The sequence below is a fragment of the Typopeltis vanoorti genome, chromosome 7 (assembly GCF_054136105.1).
Source record: "Typopeltis vanoorti isolate ZY-2024b chromosome 7, IOZ_Tvanoo_1.0, whole genome shotgun sequence".
Classification (NCBI taxonomy): Eukaryota; Metazoa; Arthropoda; class Arachnida; order Uropygi; family Thelyphonidae; genus Typopeltis; species Typopeltis vanoorti.
In genome coordinates this window covers 117477493-117499238 of record NC_143555.1, presented here as the reverse complement: position 1 = coordinate 117499238, position 21746 = coordinate 117477493, and the positions used below count along the sequence as shown (strand labels likewise).

The window sequence follows — 21746 nt, the reverse complement described above, 5'->3', positions numbered from 1 at the left end:
CCCTTTTTTCACAGGGGTCCTTGCACTGCTGGCAACCACCCAAGTAATCACCTCATGGTCACTTTCACCAATTGGTGGATGATTTGATACCTCATTCATAATTACATCCTCCGGTGAGATGACCAAATCCAAGACCCTTAATCCTCTTGTGCCCTCTGTTACATACTGTCTGAGGTAGTTATCCCTCAAAAACTCAAGAAACTCATTTTCTTTACTTCCAGTTGCTATCTCTTCATTCCAGTCTATATTACCATAATTAAAATCCCATAATGATCACCCTTTTCTTATTTGCTTGGCTTATTTGACTATACATTTCACTATCACCACCATCCACATTACCAGGTCTATAACAACATCCCACCAAGTAATTGATTCTATTCACCTCTATCTCACACCATACTGCCTCAAAACCACTGGTCCCATTTCCCTCTTGCATCTCTACCTTGTATGGACATAACTCTTTCTCTATCATCAATAGCACTCCCCCTCCCTTTTTATCCCTTCTATCCTCACGAAACACATCATACCTTTCCATCTCTATTCCTGTCAGGATGTCATCCTCATCTAACCATGTCTCACTTATTCCAACAATCTCTGGGTGCACAGATGCAATTAGTGCAACCATTTCATCTGCCTTGTTTCTTATACTTCTAGCATTGGTATACAAACACAACAACTCATTTCTGGATCTACAGCTAGTTACACTGATACCACTCACTCGATGTGATCTCTCCATGCTGGACCGGGGCCATTTCCCTTTCTGCTTCTTCATTTTAGAAACCTTTGCAATTCCATCTGTTTCCTTTTGATCCCTGATCATCCCATTACTTTCCTGCCTACACACGCTCTCACCTCCTCTTGGAGCATCCACCTTTCTCACGATGTGTATCCCTGTCCACCCTGAGCCTCCCCGTTTCCCTGCTCCTCTTGCACACCCATTCTCTCATTTTCTATACTCATACCACTCACTTCCCCATTCATTTCCACTTCTTCAATCTCTCCTGCTCTTCCACATCACTCCCCTCTCGATCTGATTCATTCTCTCTATTCACTTCTCCACTTTCCAGCAGCAGTCTCTCCAAGCGACTCACACCATAACCACTCAAATGCAGTCCATCGCTCCCATACTGCTCACTTCGTCCCTCAAACTCATTCCACACATTAACAAACTGTACTCCCATCTCCTCACACATTTCAGCCAGAATATCATTCATAATCCTTGCTCTCCGCTTCATTTCACCACAATCATACCTAGGCAACACACTGACTACCCTTCCTGTCACACTATTCTCTTTTATCTTTCCAAGCAGTCTCCTGACATTCATTTTGACATGCTCTTTGTTCTCTCTCAAATCATTTGTACCAATTAATACAATTAACTCTTTTGCTCGTTCCCGCCTCCTATTCAATGCCTCAATCACTCTACTCATTTTACCGCCTGGAAAACATACCTTGTGCATTTTATCCTCTAGCAAACCTTTAATAATGGAGTTGCCATACAACGCCACTCGCTCATCTTTCGTTAACTCTTTCATGCCATCATGATTTATTTTAATAGTTTTGACCTGAATTCTCTTAATTTCATTCCGCATCCATTTCATTTCTTGCTTCATCCAATCCAATTCACCTTCCGAACCTCGTGACACATTCTCTCTATCATTAAATCTTTCTAACTTTCTAACTCTCGACCCCCTCTTCTCACTTTCCCTCTCATTCATCCTTCTTTGTTTCCGTACTTTCGGTCCAACATACGTCCAACTTTCACTATCATTCTTCTCACTTTCACTCTCACATATCTTTCTTTGTTTCCGTACTTTCGGACTAACATGCGTCCAACTTTCGCTATCATTCTTCTCACTTTTACTGTCATTCATCTTTCTTTGGTTCAGTACTTTCGTTCCAACATGCGTCCAACTTTCGGCATCATTCATTCTTTTTTCGCTATCATTCATTCTTTCGAATTTTTTACTTGCGATTTCTGCATCATGCCATTTCTACTTTCATTCGTTCTCTCAATTTCGTTTCTTTCCGCCTCACTTTCGTCCCTTTTAACATCTGTTACGGTTGTCAAATCGCTCTTTTTCTTTTTTCCTGATTTTTTAACATTTTTTTTCCTGTCAATCTCACCATCCTTCTCTTTCAAACGTGTACTCGCGACACAATCGGTACTAGTACTTTCTGTCATCAATTTCATATTCGCATTCATCCATTCCTCGTTCAGGTCACATTTCGCACACACCCTTCTTCCATCCGCACTAAACATCCACAAATCATTTATGTAATCGAAGGAATACATATAACAGACCTCACACTTAACGAAACGACTGAAATCTAAATTAAAATCATGAAATGACAATGCCGCCGCCATTTTTTTTTTTTTTTTCTCTGCAGGTCACTAGGTCTAATAATAACGATTTCGAATTTAGTTTAGGCAAGAAAAAAAACCCCACACTAATAATATCGGTAGCATACAACATTTACAGCCGCTCTTACTTAAACAATTACGCATATATACTTAATTATTCCTAGTAAAACTTATCTGAATCAGGAGCTCTTCAAAACACATCCGTAGCACGTGACCCACTAGCGCCCTCATTTTAGGGCCATTACTGTTTAACTTGTATATTAATGATATTGGCAAAGATTTTGATGGGGATATTCAGTTGTTTGGGAAGAACTATGAAGAGTAGAGATGTTATGACTCTACAAGAAGGCTTGAATAAATTGAGTGATTGGGCATGGGAATGGGTATGTGAGTTCAATGTTGCAAAATGTAAGGTTTTAAAATTTGGGAAACAAAGATGGGATGCACAATTTATGCTTATTGGGGATATGTTGTCAGAGGTAGAGGAAATAAGAGATCTTGGGGTGAGAGTGGATAAGGATCTGAAATTTAGGTGACACATTGTGAAAATTGTGAAGACAATACAAAAGGACGAAAAGGTGTTGGAAAGGTTCAGAGGTGACTGACTAAGGTAGTTTTTGATCTCTGGAATATTGAATATGAGGAAAGATTGAGAAGATGCAATTTACAGAGTCTAGTGGATAGGAGGAAGAGGGGAGATATGATAGAGACCTACAAGTTAGTAAGGGGTTGTTATAGGATCGATGTTGGAGAGGTTTACAGAAAACAGTTGGAGATCAGGGGAGAACCAGAGGTCATCCCTTGAAACTGTATAAAGAGGATGTGAGTAGGGGAGCGAGAAGCAGGTTTTTTGCATGGGGAGTTGTGAATGATCGGAATGCCTTGCCTGAAAGTGTGGCGTCTGCAGAGAATATTTGAGTGTGTTTAAAGCATGGTATGATGAGCTGTGTGTGTATCATAAAAGGACCTCCTAGATGAGTCTTTGACTTCATGGGGTCTTGGGTGATGATGATAATAATAATAATAATATCTGCTTTCTCTGCCCCTGCCACTCCCCCCCACCAGCTGGAAATAGTAATCACAGTTTTAACTTGATAAGTGGCCAAGTAAGTTTCCATTAAAAAGTGATGTATAACTGCTGAGTAGATAATCACATCTAACTTAGAAAGCAACTTAAAGTTCTGCTGTGACATCAAACTGCATTAGCAAGTGAATGATGCTATGTTGCCGGCCTGGTTGGCTGAGTGTGGAAATACTAGTGGTGGTGGTGGTGATGGCCGGTACACGGTGTTGGTGTAGTTGCGGTTAGTTGTAGTTGGTGGAGACAGATAGCTGTAGAGTAAGTGTCCTCTCTCGATGAGTCTTTGGACTCCCTGGAGGTCCAACAATAATAATAAATATATATATATATTAACAGTGCATGTCAAGTAATTGGAAAGTAGTCAAGAAGTGTTTGAAGAGAAACAATAATTGGATGGCATTCTCAGAGTTAGAAGGATAAATTACATGGAAGATGAATAGCTTCAATAAATGGAAGTTGCATAAAAAGGAAAAACGTTGTGAAAGAAATTATTATTATTATTATTTTTTGGTAACCTTCAAGGGATCAACAGACTTATCATGGGAGGCCCACTCAACCAGCAACATATCTATCATAATCAGCTCTGAAGTTATTTACACCACCTGCATTCATAGTGTACTCCAGCAATGCATTCCACTCACCAACAACTCTCCATACAAAAAATCTACTCCTTACACCCTTCTGCACCACATCTTTATACAACTTCTAGGGAAGGCCTCCCATTCTTCTCATCTTAACATTCACTTTTTTTATATAATTCCATATGTATTAATCTGATAGACTCCATTAACTAACTTGAAAAGTCTCTATCATATCTCCTCTTTTCCTCCTATCCATCAACCTCTATAATTCACATTTTCTCAAATGCTGTTCATAACCAACACTCCAGAGTCCTGTATCCCTTTGGTCATTTGTCTTTGGACCCTCTCTAGTGTTTCCACATCACAATGAAAACCAGATGAACAAATCTGAGCACAATAGTCCATATATGGTCTGACTAATGCCTTATAAAGAGGTACCACCACCACCACCACTTCCGTATTCCTACATGTCAATGTACTTTTTATCATAGCAGCAATACGATATGCAGTCTTTACAACACTTGTGATGTGCCCTCAGAACTTCAGTTCACTGTCTACCATCACTCCAAGATCCCAAATCTTATCCCCCTTCCTGAAACATATCTCCACCAGTAGACCGTGATTACTATTTCCAGCTTCTGAAATAGTAATAGCTCTTCTGAAATAGCTCTCCAACCAACAGATTGCAGAATCAGTCTGTTGGTTGGAGAGCTAAGACCCTGCCCACTCAGCCAACCAGGTTAGCAAAATGAAGCTAATGCAGAATCCTGCAGCATTATTTGAATAAATTAATATTACAATCAAACGATAATGCTTGTGATGTTGTCACCTTTATATTGCAAAAGTGTGAAGTTTTTCATGTTAGATAATGAGATAGCAAAAGTGTACATCATATTAATGGACTGTACTGCAAGAAATTGATGAAATGGATCTGGAAATAAAAGGAATAGATAGCTCAAGTTTTCAGACATATTGCAAAATAACCAAAGAATCACTTGATGTTGAAAGTACACTGTTGAGTAAGGATAAAGAAGTAATTGTTCTTCTTTATAAGGCCTTGATACAACTGCACATCTGGACCATTGTGCTTAGATTTGATCACTCGGATTGGAGGATGAGGAAGTGATGGGAAGAATTAAGTTCTGTGGAATGCTCCCTATGAGAACACATTAAAGAATTCTGGATTGAAGAATTTGACTCATCAGAAGAGATAGGATATGACAGAATCATGTTGAAGTGATCAAAAAACATGATGAATAACAGTGGAAATAATGTGCACCCTTGCCCCACATCTGATTTAACAGCAACCATCTTCTTGTACCTACTTCAATTCTAACTGCTGACCTGCAATTCAAGTAAAGACTAGGTATTGCTTGATATAATGTCCCATTTATACCACATAACTATAGCATTTTGAATAGCTTTCCTTTTTGCACCTTGTCATATGCCTTTTCAAGATTTACAAAACTTAAATATAGATGCTTGTTATTATTATTATTATCCAGGCCCATGGGGTCACAGACTCATCTAGGAGGTCCCTTTTATCATACACAGCTCATCATACCATGCCTTAAACACATTCAAATTCTCTGCAGACACCAAGCTCTCAGGCAATGCATTCCAATCATTAATAACCTCTTCATGCAAAAAATCTGCTTCTCACTCTCTTGCTCAAATCCTACTTGTATAGCTTCCAGAGATAACATGTTCTCCCTCCATCTTCCACCATTTTATGAAAAACCTCTTCAACATTAATCCTATAACAATCTCTTTCCAACTTGTACATCTATATCATATCAGCTCTCTTCCTCCTATCCACCAGACAGCAAATTGCATCGTCTCAACCTCTCTTTATATTCAACATTCTAGAGATCAGAAACTATTTTAGTCAATTGACTCTGGATCCTCTTCCACATCTCTTCATTCTTTTGAAAACCAGGTTACCAAATCTGTGCGCAGTTTTCCATATGCGGCCTAAACAGAGTCTGCCTCAGAATCTGATCCCTTATACAATGGAACCAGAATCTCCTTACTTCAGTGTCCTTATTCCTCACTTACCTTAGATTTCCATGATTTTTCAACTATTTGTCTTAAAGTGAAAATCTGATCACTACATCTCTAGTATCTCTATCTAAACATTTTCATGGAGACCTTTGAAGAAAAAGCCTTAAACTCTGTCCCACATAAACCCACTGTATGGCTATGTTATGTAGATAATGTGTTCTCCATTTAGCCACATGGCCTGGATACACTCAACATTTTCTTAACACGTCAAACAGTCATCATCCCAGGATCCAGTTTACCTTAGAAAAGGAAAACAACAACAGTTTCTCCTTCCTAGATCCTCTGATTACATGCCAGCCTGATCGATTCCGGCATTCTCCATTTACAGAAAATCACTCCCCCCCCCACCCACACACAGCAATATGGGATTATAAAAACCCTATATAACAGGGCAGAGTTAATCAGTTCTAATAGTAATAATCTTACCACTGAACTTGACCATTTTCTGAACACTTTCTTATCCAATCGCTACACCTCCCACAAAATATTAAAACCCTATAACTGTAATCCCTCCCCCTTCAAGATTCATAAAATCTATAACCATTATTTCATACATCCATGGTCACATTCAAAAAAGTAACAAAAAATCCCAAGGAAATACAACGTTACAAACCATATAAACCGTACATTCCTTAGACCTACTAGGTGTCTATCAGGTCCCTTGCAGTTAACTGTCTTACTAACCAAAATGGCAGGATGGCCAATATCAGAATTTCTGAGCAGATGGAGTATATCTGTTTTCACCATTACAGCCACTGTGGATTTGCTGACCATGCTTTGGACACTCACCACAGGATACGCTGGAAGAAGGACTCTATTGCACCACAGCAAATACAAATATGCGAGGCTATTCTTGGAATCTGCCTCAGTCTTGAGAAACTTCCAAACCTCAACAAATTTGGCTGTGTGGAACTGCCCTAAATTTGGGAACCACTCATCCTCAGATCTTCAGCTCAATGGCCAAGACCACCAACTTTAGCCCACTAGAGGTGCCATTTAGGACTCTATGCCTGACTTTGGTGGTGCCTTTCTTCAGCCTCATTTACCCACTGTTAGGCTTGCACATATCATTGTTCTGTGATCCCCCATGATGGCAATGTAACTTTGCCAAAATATATAGGAAATATTAAGTGAAGTTATTAAATTAATATTGAGTATACATTGTAATTTCTGGAAAAATAATAGTTACTGTGCGCCCACAGATGCGAGACCCTTCGACACTTCTGTGCATGTCAAAAAAAGGAGAATCCATTCTGATATTAGGGGTAATCAATGTGTTTTGTGGGATGAGTGTTTATTATTATATGTCAGAAAATTAGCTTTTCTTTTATGAAAATTCTAGTTCTTAATGTGGTAAATATTTTGCTTGTATAACAGTTGGAAAATTTATGTTCATCCTCCAGGGACCTCTGCAGGGAGAGGTCCCTGGAGGATGAACCATGCTGTGGAATGGCCAGTTTTCTGCAAGGACAAATAAAAATGCTCCTGAGAGCACAGCAGTCAATGTCAGTATTATTTAGGAGTAATGCAACATCTGTATATACCTGGCAGTATCAGAAAAGAACTGTTCCACAACAATTAGTTTCTGCTGTACAACAGTGCACCCGCTCACTGTATGCTGTGGATTTGAAGTCAATCTGTGTGATTGAACATCCCTCCTATTCATTAGATTTGGCTCCCGCAGACTTTTTTCCTTTTCCCAAAGATGAAGTGTGCCCTGAAGGGGGAGTGCTTCAGTAACATTTGGAAACATCCAATCTAGTGTGACCCAGAGACTGAAGGTTTCCATTCAGGACTTCCACCTTGCATTTTGAACACTTGTATGACAGATGTAAACATTGTGTGGAGTTGGAGGGAGATTATTTTAAATCTGTGTAATTGACAGTTCCCAATATAGTTCTTTATTTTGATATAATAATTGTTGTCTTATTACTTAATGGGCAAACTGTGTATATTACTAATGGATTTAATAGTAATAAGTTATTGATAGGATTTTATAGGACAGATGCAGAGGAAATTTTTCAATACATGAGAGGAAAGCAAACCATGAGTCCTTCCTGGAAGGTGATTAAAAGTATTGTTATCATGAATATGAGGGCTATACTTTTTTTGTTTGTTTGAGACTACAGTTAAAGTGGAAGATATGAATTTAACGCAAATGGACTTTTAACTATGTCCCTCTGATGAGTTTGATTTGAACAAGGTTAGCAGTTGCCAGAGGTATTATGAGTGTGAATGAGTTTAAAGAGAAGTGTCACAAGCATTGTGCAAATATATACAGGAGCAAACGAAATTAATCTGAACACTCACATTTAAAAAAACAAATTAATTTTTCAAGAAAATAAGTACAAAAATTAAACTCCAACTTTACCTAATAATTTATATATTCTCCTCTGTTCTTAATAAGTTCATTAATTCACTTAAGCATGGACTCTACCAATGTAAAACACATTTTTCTTATTTCTGCATCTTGAAACCATACTTGTATAATGGATTGTATTAAGTTATCCTTTGTATCACAATTTAGCTTTCCAAGTCACTTTTTCACTATGACCCACAAACTTTCTATTGGGTTAATGTCAGGAGAGTTATTACCTGGCCACTGAAGCAATTAGATGTTGTGATTTTTGAGAACTCTTTCACTTTTTTTGAAATGTGGCATGGAGTAAGATCCTGCACACTTCATCTGATGAGTTTAAAAAATAAAAAAAGAATGGAAGCTGACATCGGGACCGTAGCGGAAGAACTTCGGCAGGAGTTTGTGAAAATGAAAAATGACCTTCATCTTCTTCATGAGGAAGTGGAAGTGATCGGTAAGGAGATACTGGAAGTTAAAGCTGAGTTTAATGTGTTAAACAGAGAAATTAGGACTATAGAGATTACTTTAGCTGAAGTAACTAGAACAGGATTACATATGGGTGAGTCTTTGGTGAATGATTCAGTAATAAATAGTATGGGAGTGATTGGGAGTCAACATAATAAAACCACAAGTGGCCTAGAAGAAATGAGATGTAGTGAGAGTGGGGGGGGTAAGTAATAGAGAGTTGAGTAATGAAGCTGGGAGAGTCATGCTGAATAGTGTAGAGAATGAGTCCATGAGTGTGGACTTGAATGAAGTTAAGAGTGGTAAAATATATGGTGATTCTATGATTAAGGGTATGGAGAGTGGTATGCATGAGGAGTGCTTGGCTGATGGGACAATAGAAAGAGTGGCTTTAGCAATAAAGAGAGGGCATGAAGCAGACAAGATGATAGTTATGGTGGGTACGAATGACCTGAGAGGTAGTATAAATCGGGTAGGAAAAGATTTAAGAACATTATTAGATATTGTGAAGAGGAAAAGTGTCAATGGGAGAATAGTGTGTGTGCTGCCTCGTTTTGACAATTACGAGTTAAGTAGACGAGCAATGATAATGAATGACATGATGGCAAGAATGTGCAGAAAAAGAGGTCTGGAGTTTGTTGATGTTTGGAGTGTGTTTGAAGGAAAAAGGCAGTTGTAGGCCAGGGAGTACGGGGGGAGATATTGAATTCATGCATCAGCAACTTAGTGCAATGAGTGAAGGCTTAGTGATTATTATGGGGGATTTTAATTATGGTGATATCAATTGGAAGGAGGAAATATCACATAGCAAAAAGGAAATGGAGTTCATACATCTTCTACGAGATAATTACTTGAAACAGCACGTAACTGAAGGGACACGTGGTGTGAGAGTGTTGGACCTGGTTATTGGTTCAGAGGTTATATGCATAAGTAAGGTGTCCTCGTTACCTCCAGTTGGTGAAAGCGATCATGTGGTATTGACTTGGGAGGTTGCAAAATCTGTGGATTTTTCTATTAAGAAGGGGTATGTACGGAACTACAGGTTAGGCAATTATAACAAGCTTCGGAGTGAGCTTGCAGCCATCCCATGGCAGAACATATTGCAAGGGAAAGATGTTAGCAGTGCTTGGGATAAAATCAGCAGGTATCTGAGGAAAGCAATATCAGATTGTGTCCCCATGGTCAGGAGGTCAAACAAGGCAGGCATTAGATGGATGAGCAGTAGTATCAAGCTTGAACTGCAAAAAAAGAAAATGTTATGGAGAATTTACAAGGAGAAAGGCGATCAGGACACCCATGAGCAGTACAAGGCTCAAGCTAGGAAGGTTACCAGCATAGTAAGAAAAGCTAAATCAGATTATGAGAAGACCTTAGCCAAAGAGATCAAGGGTAATCCCAAAGAGTTCTTCCGCTATGTGGCAAGTAAGAGGAAGAATGACTTCGGAAGGATAACCTTAGTGGGTGCTGATGGTATTGAGGTGACAAAATCAGATGTAATAGTTGAGTTACTGAGTGATCACTTTTCAAAAATACCTATAGCAATACCTAATGTGAGAATTGAAGCTAAAGAATCAGAGGTATTAAATATATTGCAAAACTTAAATGCAAACACTGCGGTAGGCTTAGATGGAATATCAGCTCGGGTGTTGCGTGAATGTGCAAATGAATTGTCAACCCCTCTTACCTGGATATTTAATTTAAGTTTGAACTCTGGTATGGTCCCTAGGGAGTGGAAGTTAGGCAAAGTGGTTCCTTTGCATAAGGGTGGCTCTAAAACTGCGGTATTGAATTACAGACCAATCACCATCTCAGGAGTAGTGGTAAACGTATTGGAAAAGTTGGTTAAAGACAAAATTCAAGAATGGGTGGATCAGGATATGATACTCTATAGAGGCCAACATGGTTTTGTTAAAGGTAGATCCTGCCTTAGCAATCTATTAACTATTCATAATAGAATAACATCTGAGTTGGACAAAGGAACTGGCTACACAGTGGTACTTCTGGATTTTGCTAAGGCTTTTGACAGGATACCCCATAGAACACTGTTACGCAAATTGGAGCAGATGGGAATGGATATTAAATTGGTGATATGGATAGGAGAATGGCTCAGGGAGAGATACCATAAGGTGGTGTATGGAGGAGCCGAGTCCAGAATGAGGCAGGTAACCAGTGGTGTGCCTCAGGGCTCTGTGCTTGGGCCAATGTTGTTTAATTTGTATATAAATGATATAGGAAACGGCTTAAAGGGAGATATTCAGTTGTTTGCTGATGATGCAAAGTTGTGTAGTGCAATAAAAAATCAAGCTGATGTTGAAAGTTTGCAGGAGGATTTAAATAAGCTGGTAAAATGGGCAAAAGAAAATGGATGTCAGTTCAATGTGGAAAAGTGTAAAGTCATGCATTTTGGGATTAAAAGATTACCAGCTGTGTACTACATCGATGGAAAGGTACTCCAAGAGATTGATGAGGCTAGGGACTTAGGGGTATTGGTAGATAGGGAGATGAAGTTCAGAGGACACATTGCTAAGGTGTCTAAGATTGCACATAGGATTACTTGGTTGTTGAGGAACACACTGACATCCAGAGATAAAGAGGTTATTATTCCCCTTTATAAAGCATTGATACTTCCACATTTGGATTACTGTGCTCAGGTCTGGTCACCTGGATTCCTTGGAGTTGAGGAGGCTGTGGAGAGGGTTCAGAGAAGAGTGACCAAGTTGGTGAGTGATATAAAAAATGCTCCCTACATTGATAGATTGAGAGCTTGTGGATTGCAGAGATTGGTTGATAGGCGAAGAAGAGGGGATATGATAGAAACATTCAAATTACTAAAAGATTTTTATAGGATTGATGCAGGGGAAATGTTTCAGCTGTGTGATAGTAATGGAAGAACAAGAAGTCATCTCTGGAAATTAAAGAAGAGTGTGGTTAACAAAGGTGTCAGAACAAGGTTTTTTGCCTGGAGGGTGGTGAATGAGTGGAATTCATTGCCTGACGTAGTTGTGAGCTCTTCGTCTGTAAATGAATTCAAGAAGAGATATGACAGATATTGTTTTGCTAGTTTGGGTCTCCCGCGATGAGTCTACTGACTCCATGGAGATACCCGTAATAATAATAATAATAATAATAATGAGTTCTTTCTGGATCTGTGGGACCACTCTTTTCTCCTATATTTTTATGTATTTGTCACTTTTCATCATACCGTCAACAAGCACAAGTGATCCTGAACTCATGTAAAACAACCCCAGAACATCTTTTAGATGGGTGTTTAGGAGCTTGTTGAAGGTGAGTAGGAGAAATCTTCTCAGATGCTGATATGCTAACACAGGATACTCATTCTCCTTGGACAAAGAAATGACTATTATCTGAGAATATGACTTTTTTCCACTTCTCAGAGTCCGATCTTTGTACACTTTTTCCTTCTGGAACCCCATTTTCTGCATAGCCTTCATCAACAGTTGTTTCTTTTTTGGTCTGTGGGCAGTCCTCCCTGCTTCCAACAAGCTTCGATGGACTGTCATGTTAGAAACATTAATCCCACTAGCTGCCAAGTGTCTATTTAAGTCTACAGCTGACAATCTTGGATTCATTTTGCTTTTCCTAAATAGTAAATGATCTTGAGTAAGTGTAGTTTTCCTTTTTCACCCACATTTTCCTTTTCTATCAGGAGAAAATTTACCTGTCTCCTTAAACCTCTTTAAAATCACATTACCCATATCGTACCCATACCAACACCACACATGTTGACAATTTGTCTTTGAGTTGTGGATGTGTGCTGAGAAAGAGTACATATTTTTGAATGCCTTCCTGCATATGTATCCATTTTATAGCTATACACAATGAATAAGATACTACAAATGTCAACTTATTTACTCTATTAAAAATACAGAATACTATTAATAAACATTACAGAAACTGTTAAAGCATGCAGCACTCCACCAAAATAGTGGACTAAAACCAAAACCAAAATTATTGTGAACTGAAACAAAAACCAAACCAAACACTATGAAAATTTGTCCTGTTTGGATTAATTTGTTCACTACTGTGTGTGTGTGTGTATTATCACTCCAACATATGAGAGGCCGCAAAGGTTTTCAGTGAAACACTTTGTCAGGAAAATGCTGTTTCAGGAAATAGCATGATATGGAATAAAAGAAGAAGAGAAGAGGTTCAGTGGATTTCAGATTGGGACTGTAAAATTAAAATGGACAGATGCTGCTCATGTTTTTAACAAGCATAGTGGAAAATGGAGAATAGAAAAAAGAAGAAAATTAAAATTGATAGTTCTATGGAGAGGAACCTATGAAAGTACCTCTATAAGAGTTGAAAAGAGAGAATACTGCCAAAACAAACAGGCTGTCTGTGAGAGAATAGTTGAAGTGAATAACTGACTCATTGACTATCTTAGAGGAAATGGTTCAAGGGATGTTTGAGGACATTATCAGACTTGCATACCCAGGATTAGGAGGATAAATTAGAGGGGATTAAATGGATGAATAAAAGCTATGGGGGAAAGGAAAGTGTTGTGGAGGGGATATAAGGAGAAGTGTAATGTGCAACATATAAACATCACATAGTGAAATTTTGAATAATAGCTTAACACATTTATTGGCTCTCCTCTGCTATTTGTAATGGCATCTTCAGAATGTAAAAGATGACATATGTCACATGTTTACAATTCCAGTAGTCTCAGTCACGGCTATATATGTGAGTTCAAATAAGGAAATGATGTATATTATAATAATATATAACAAAGTGACAGTTTATGGTAATCACTTCCAAAACTTTGAGATTGCATATGGTCTAAATAATTCAGATTTGGATGAGTGGTGTTTCACAGGTTGCCTTGAAAATATTATTAAATTTGAACCTGATTTTTGTGAAGTATCTTTGTTTGCATAGAGCAGGGGTTCCCAACCCTATGCCCGCAGGCACCATGGTACCCGTCGACCAATTTGTGTGTGCCCGCCACTGTTCAACTGTGTGCCGTATAGTTTGAAATAATCATGCAACAATTCATGGCATGCTGTATGACGCATGCGTTAATGACACATGACGAGTATTAAACGCACACAATGTAAAGGTAGACGCGCATTCGAAGTTGTTCATTCCAGTTTAAGAACTGGAACATCATTATATACTCCTAATTATGAAGCACTGGCCAATGAAATGCAATGCCAAAGATCACACTAACTTACATATATATATATTTAAATTTTTATATAATGTAAACTTTTATGTAATAAAACATTGGATTATAATGTAAACTTTGTATGTATTCATTTAACAAATGAATTCAAAAAATTTGCATGAAAAAGTAGATGGTGCCCGTCGCCCTACCGGTATTTTAGAATGTGCTCTAGGAAACAAAAAGGTTGGGAACCCCTGGCATGGAGTATATAGAGTTCCACTGAACTCTAAGCTTAGTGTTGATGACATGGATGTGAGGGCAGATTCACTGGATTTTAAATATTTGATTAACCTTTGTGTTCTTTAATTCTAACCTTAGCTGATTGGCCAATTTCTCCAGAGTAATACTGATTGCAGAAGTCAGGCACCTGATAAACACTGTGTAAGGAAAAAGGAAGCAGCAACATTAAATTATTAATTAAAATTTGAATTATGACTAGCTAGGAACACTGAGATTTATCCAAAAGGCTTTTACAGATATGTAAAAAAAGTAATAAGAATAATATAAATTAATTAAGCATAATCAGTTAATCTAAAGCAATTTTGAATGGTTCACCTGTAAATTGCAGAAGAAAATTTTTAAAGTATTTTGAAGTGTATATGTGAATACTAGTCATTTAAAAGAGGAAATGCTGCTGGAGGGTCAAGATTTAACTAATTACAATTCAGGTGAAAGAAATTATTGATATTTTAAAAATATTTGGCAGTTGATGAGGTTGAATTTATAGCAGTTCAAATAATAATTTGTTTAAAATTCCTTTATTGAATTCCTAGTGGTCTAAGTAATAACTTGTACAGTAGTACAACAACCTCATGATCTCTGCTTGTCAGTACATCCTTACCATTGCAGCAATGCACTTTGTAGTCATTGCAACATTTGCAATATGCATTCTGAACATTAGGTCTCTGTGGATCATCACCCTCAGAATCTGAATCTCATCCATCTCCTAAATAAACAGTACCATCAATTTGATTCCCAGCCTGCACTTTTGCACTCCAAAGGGCAGTATCTTGTACTTGTTAACATTAAAATGTAACCCCATTTATTCATCCATGCTAAAAACCCTACTTTAAGATCCTTGAAGGAACTTAGCATCAACATCCTGATATGATTGCCAGCCAGGTTGGCCTAGTGGTTAGCGTATCCGCTCTCCAGCCAAAAGACTGTGGGTTCAAATCCCATCATGGGCATGGATGTTTGTGCTTGTCTGTGGAAATACTAGTGGCGGTTGGTGGTAGATGGCATTGGTGTAGTTGCGGTCAGTTGGTGGATTGAGTGGTTGAGACAGAGTTTGTAGAGCAGGTGCCCTCCCTCGATGAGTCTTTGGACTCCCTAGAGGTGTCAAAAAAAAAATAATAATAATAATGCTTTCCAAATTATCATCAGAAAGCAACTAAATAATCCTAACTTCAGGTTGGAGTTAGCATACTCTCCAGCCAAACAGCAATTGTGAGTTTGAATCCTACTGTAGGTATAGATGTTTTAATCATCTTTAGGTCTGCGCAGTTAGCCTAGTGGCTGTGCACTTCGCAACCATATGCCTGGGGAAGGAGTGTCTTAGGTTCGATTCCCATCAGAGACGTGAGGCGCTGAAGGATCTTCCTCTGCCATAACCAAGTTAGCCAGTCTTGGGCGTGGACAGCAGGTTTTTTTCCCCCCAGTTTATCCTAGGGGTTTTCATCCCACAAACAGGCACACAGTACCCCGTGAACATACAGGATACATCTGTCTTGATTCACTGCCCAGTAAACATTCATGGCTCAGCCATGAGTGACCAACAGTCCATTAAGTATTACTGGAGAGAGAAAGAAGAATCATCTTTAGATGGTTGATGAATTTCATCACTCAGTGTGAAACCACCAGCTTGCTTATTGCAAGCCTAAAGTGGTTTGAAAGAGTTCCACATTTAGTATGTATCTAGAGCAGAGTTTCTGTATTATGTAAAACATGAATAAAAATAAATAAAAATACAAAAAAAAATATATAAAATTAATAAAAAATAGAAAATATCTTAGCCCAAGCACAGCACTATATCCTATATGTTTACAACTTTTCATTGATGAGAGTGACATAAAAAAAATTATGCAGTGGAGAGCCCAAGAACAAAACCCGATGGCATGCCACTGGTTACCTTCCTTTTCTGGGATGCTGCCTCCATATATAACTGTGACATTCTGCTCCAGGAGGTGTCTGTGTTTTACATCCCATAAGATGAGTAAACTAGCCATAGAATACATAACATAGACAGACATATGTACATATTAGCTGGTCTATCAAAGCATTAATCAAGATAGACATTATTTAACAGTTTTTTTTGTGGTGATTGTAAAATGTTATGATTATCACTACCTGATTTTGTAGAGAAATATTGGGTGGATTACAGAGAGCGGGGAAGGGGGTTTTCAGTGCTTTAAATAAACACTGAAAAAGCAGTTCTCATTTTTTTCAGTGTTTATTTTTTTTTCTCTTATTGAAATAATAATAATAATAATAATAATAATAATAATAATAATAATAATAATAATAATAATCTTTATTCATATTTAAAAGTTCATATTGTGTTTAGTTTAGGTAGAGGAAAGATGGAAACTTATAAATTACTAAAGGGATTCTATAAGATTCACAAAAAAGAAATTTTTCAATACATGATGAGTAGGGAGAGAACAAGGTCACCCTGGAAGTTGCTTAAGAGTGTGGTTACTAAGAGTATGCACACTATATTTGGACTAGATTTTTTGCTTATAGAGTGGTGAATGAGTGGAATGAATTGCCAGAAGTAGTTTATAGCATTCCGATAGTGTGTGAGTTTATCTAAGGAGAGATATAATAGGTATTGTTTGAATAATGGTGAGCATGGGTCATCCATGATGAGGCACCTCCATAGCTCAGCCAGTTTTACCAATTCCCTTTGGTTGGAAAGACCTGAGTTCAAATCCCATCTAGGATGTGAAGAACCTTTATTAGGGCATTCCAACTAAAGGTGAGTTAGCTGGTCTGATATGGAAATGACAGGATTTTACCTCCCAGAAACTCAGATTTTTCATCCAGGCAGACCAGTCATCCAGTGGTGGCTTGAAATCGTGGGGGGGTGCTGCAACTTTCGAAATATACATAGAGACTGTAAGTACAGTGTATACGTGTTTGGATAAAATATCAAAATTACGGTAAAAATTTTTAAAAAATTAAACATGAAAATATGTTGTTTATTATCGATAAAATTATACAGTTTAGTATAATTCAAAATTACTTAAAAATAAAATCCATTCCTTTAATTGTAATTAAAGGAATGGATTTAAAATTTTTGGACATTACAATTAAATCCTTTAATTGTAATGTCCAAATATTTAAAGAGATGGAGTAAACACGATGAGCACTACAAACACTCTACTACTGGTGCAAACTGCATATAAACAACAGTGGAACTGCGAGATGGACAGTGCCACATTATGCTAATAACTCGCATCTCACCATAACGTGCATATGCTTGCACGCGTAGCAATATGACACTATGGTAAACACAGTACTGCTAGTGTCCTTCACCCTCCTAAGTGTTCAAGAAGCAGTTTTATTATTTTTTACACAAAATAAGAGAATTGTATACGATTGTTGATGATAAAATTAAATATTACAAGCAAATATAAATAAATTAATAAATTTATTTATATATCGAGAAAAATTGGGGGCACAGTTCCGCAGTGCCTATGCACAACCCACCCTGCAGTCATCAGAACACATGCAATTAACAGACATTCACCATCTGTCCAAAAAGAAACCGAACTTTTTGAAAATAGAAGAAACTAGTGGCGTTACCTGTTGTATCTTTTTGTTGTCGAAAGCGGCAACCTTCATTAGTGTTGTGTCAACTGTTTATGACATTTGTTTCATTAGAAGCCGAGTTATAGTGCCAAGAGTGACAGTGTGTTTTGATGAACGATCGGTCGTCACGATATTCATGCCATACGCGACAAATTCTCGCTATCAATCGCTTCAAAACTTCGAGATAAAACACATTATTGACCGTTTGGCCAGGCGGAACGAATTCTTTGTGGATAATGCCCTTGGAATCGTAGAAACAAATCATCATTGTCTTTACTTTTGACTTCTCCAAGCGACTCTTTTTCGGATGCCCCTCTTCTGGTGGTCTCCACTCAGCACTCTGACGCTTTGATATGGGCTCATACTCAAAACGTAACGATCGTTTCAAGGAAGTTTGAGTCTTCGTGCGGTTTTAATGAGGTCCTTGCAGTGTTCAATTCGATACATTTTTTGGTCGTCGGTCAAATTGTGAGGAACAAATCGCGAATTCAATTCACAAAGGCCCAAACTCTCGGTCAATTCATCTTCAATCAATCAATCTCACAGACGATTTCGGGTTTTCTTTGATGAAATTACACACTTTTTTTAGATGTTAACTTCGCTCAGTTTAGTTTTTGGATGGCTTGGCTTTCATCCTCTTCACGCATCTCACGACCACTTTGAAATCGCTTAAACCACTCGTACACTTGAGTACGGGATAAGCATTCATCACCGTATGCTTTTTGAAGCATTTTTATGCATTTCAGTAAAACGTTTACCAAGTTTAACACAAAAGTCAATCGCTGGTCTCTGTTTGAAACTCATTCTGCTGGCCGAGTGGTCAGCATATCCGCTCGCCAGCCAAAAGGCTGCGGGTTCGAATCTCTGCGTGGGCATGGATGTTTGTGATTGTCTGTGAAAATACTAGTGGTGGTAGTCAGCAGTAGATGGCATTGGTGTTAGATGATGAAGATTGGTGGAGTAGTGAGACAAAGCATTGTAGAGTAGATGCCCTACCTCAATGAGTTTTTGGACTCCCTGGAGGTGTGATGTAATAATAATAATAATAATTTTCTGACCGCTTGTCAAAAGACACTGTCACTCTTGGCATAACTCAGCTTCTAATGAAACAAATGTCATAAACAGTTGACACAACACTAATGAAGGTTGCCGCTTTCAACAACAAAAAGATACAACAGGTGGCACCACTAGTTTCTTCTATTTTTGAAAAGTTCAGTTTCTTTTTGGACAGAGGGTGTAATACACTGGTCTCGTGGCATGAATTGCCTCAGCTATAAATCCAAATCGATCAATCTGCAATGGGTCTTTTGACTCCATATTAATAAGTATATTTTCAAATTCTCAACCTCTGTTTTAGTTTTCCTCTTCCAGTTTTGAGCCTTTGGTTCAAACCATGAAGTCATCACATTGAGAGCTAGATAACTAGTTATTCACAGACTCAATCATAAATAATTTACTATATATTTTAATACTTTTGAGATAGTTTTTTTTTTCCATTTGACCATTTCTCCAATCATCTTTCTGATACAGTAAATATAGCTAAATTATCATGTTAGTATTTTGTAAATCATTTGCAAAATTTACAAATATCACAAAATATACATTACCATTTTCCAGAACAGTTGTCAACCTGTTATAATATGTGAGCAAATTTTGAACAAACAAACAAACCTTATTCTGACAAATGACATTGATATTTGTGTCTATTTAATTCCACATAAGTTTTAATTTCCATCTTGAATTTTATAGATAATCATGATAGTCAATGAGGAGACAAGGATATTAACTTCATGAAAATCTTAACCACTAAAACCAATAAAAGGCAAGCAGACAAATATAAACAAACTAGTAATTTGACATCTCTGTTTTGTCAGCTATACAGACATATGATTCAATATTGAGAACATATAAAATCTCATATGATATCTACCAGTTTAAAGATAACATATTCTATAAATGATTTTGGAAGTTTTTTCCCACTTGGTTAGACTATAATAAATTTAGTTTAATCCTTTATCCAAGTGTAAGCAAACAAAGTTTGCACCTGAAGTATCTTCAGGACTGAGGCAATTCGTGGTAAAGGTGGACCAAGCTCTCGTCACTACTTGTCTTAGTATCTCCCATAATGCAAAGCACATCTCCTTGCAGACATGTATAATGCTATGCATTAAGGGAAGAGTCACTGCCCAGACTGGTTTCGATCTTTATTGTGGTCTCATCAGTGGGAGCCAGACCCAGAGTGGCGATACTAAGGTGGAAGTAATGGAGAAGTCATATTTACCTATATGAGCTGCCAAACGGTGTCTCACCTTATTATTAAATTACTCGCCACAAACAAAGTTTGCCCTGAGTCATTTCTCACCGAGAATCATTTCGCTCTGAGTCCGAGGAGGTGTGCTTTGCATTATGGGAGATACTAAGACAAGTAATGATGAGAGCTTGGTCCACCTTTACCATGAGTTGCCTCAGTCCTGAAGATACTTCTGGCGCAAACTTTGTTTGCCTACACTTGGATAAAGGATTAAACTAAATTTACTATTAATGATTTATTTATTGTTTCTGTTTTTCTGGGTTGATAAGCAAAAATGTTTGCTTTAAGTTTGAATAATGAATGTATAAAACTTTATAAAAAATATAACAATGTTTGCAAATTAGTTTTTCTAATAATATTAAAAATAATAAATAGAAATATTGTTTAAATCCCATACAGTCCCTGACTGACATTACAGTTAAGGAGCATGAGTGTGCGACCTTTGAATGCCATGTTGAAGGCATGCCAATCCCTTCCATTCGATGGTTTCGAGATCATGTCCAGATATTTGCATCTGCCGATTATCAGATTACTTATGATGATGGAAAATGCCAATTAACCATACCTGAAGCATATCCAGAGGATGCAGGAAAATATACCTGTACTGCAACTAATATTGGAGGTAGCAAAGCCACTTCAGGATACTTAAAGATTGAACCATCAGGTAAGATTATATTATATAAATAATGACTGCAGTATTTAATTCAGTCATTTCGTGAGTTATCAAGAAATGACTTCAGGAATTCTAAAGCACAGCATGTTGTCATAGTTGCACTATTTTCATATTCTATGTGTTATCTCTGACTTTGCTTCTCTTGGAGACTTGGAATATTGGATGATGCAGATTGCTCTGGCAAGTTGATTTATATTTTGCAACAATCATGTTGTCATGATCTGTGCATTTTCCTTGAAAATATGTAAGCAGTGTCTTAGTTTTGCGTATTTGTTTATTAGTTACAAATATTAATTAGATCATAAAGGATAAAATTTGTGGCTGTAATATATGAAGAACAGATTGCAGTGAAACAGAGAATATTCTTATTGTTATTATCTGAACATTGTCTCCATGGAGTTCCATCACTCATCATGAGAGACCACACTTACCTAACATACACTCCTTAAGCTCATTCCCCCACCGTTTACTCACAACTACCCTTGGGGACCCATTCCACGCATTAATAAATGAGGAATGGGTCCTCTTCAAACAACTCTTCAAGCAAAATATGTAGTCCTCCCTTATTAATCACATTCTTATTTAATTTCCAATGGAAACTCTTTCTTTTCTTCCCTTCTGCCAAGAAAAAAATCTTTTCTATGTCTGTCATATAAAACCTGCTTAGTTGGTTTTACAGAATAGACTTATATTACTCTTTTAAAACTTATATTGTGATGTCATATTCACTCTTTTCCACCTATCAGTAAAATTTTGCAACCTACAAACTTTAAATCCATTTTTATAGTAACATTCCTTAGACTTGTCAACATCTTGCATCTCTGAACTTTTTACACCACT

General features: G+C 37.5%; 1 protein-coding gene across 2 annotated transcripts in view; it reads left to right on the top strand.

Moving 5' to 3' along the window:
- The window catches only part of LOC150104992 (uncharacterized), a 768027-nt gene that overhangs the window by 699843 nt on the left and 46438 nt on the right, over positions 1 to 21746 (top strand). For both annotated transcript variants that reach the window (XM_090395452.1, XM_090395451.1), the window contains exon 39: positions 20633 to 20897. In XM_090395452.1, the coding sequence (XP_090251578.1) occupies positions 20633 to 20897 (265 nt within the window). The remainder of the gene's footprint in view (positions 1 to 20632; positions 20898 to 21746) is intronic.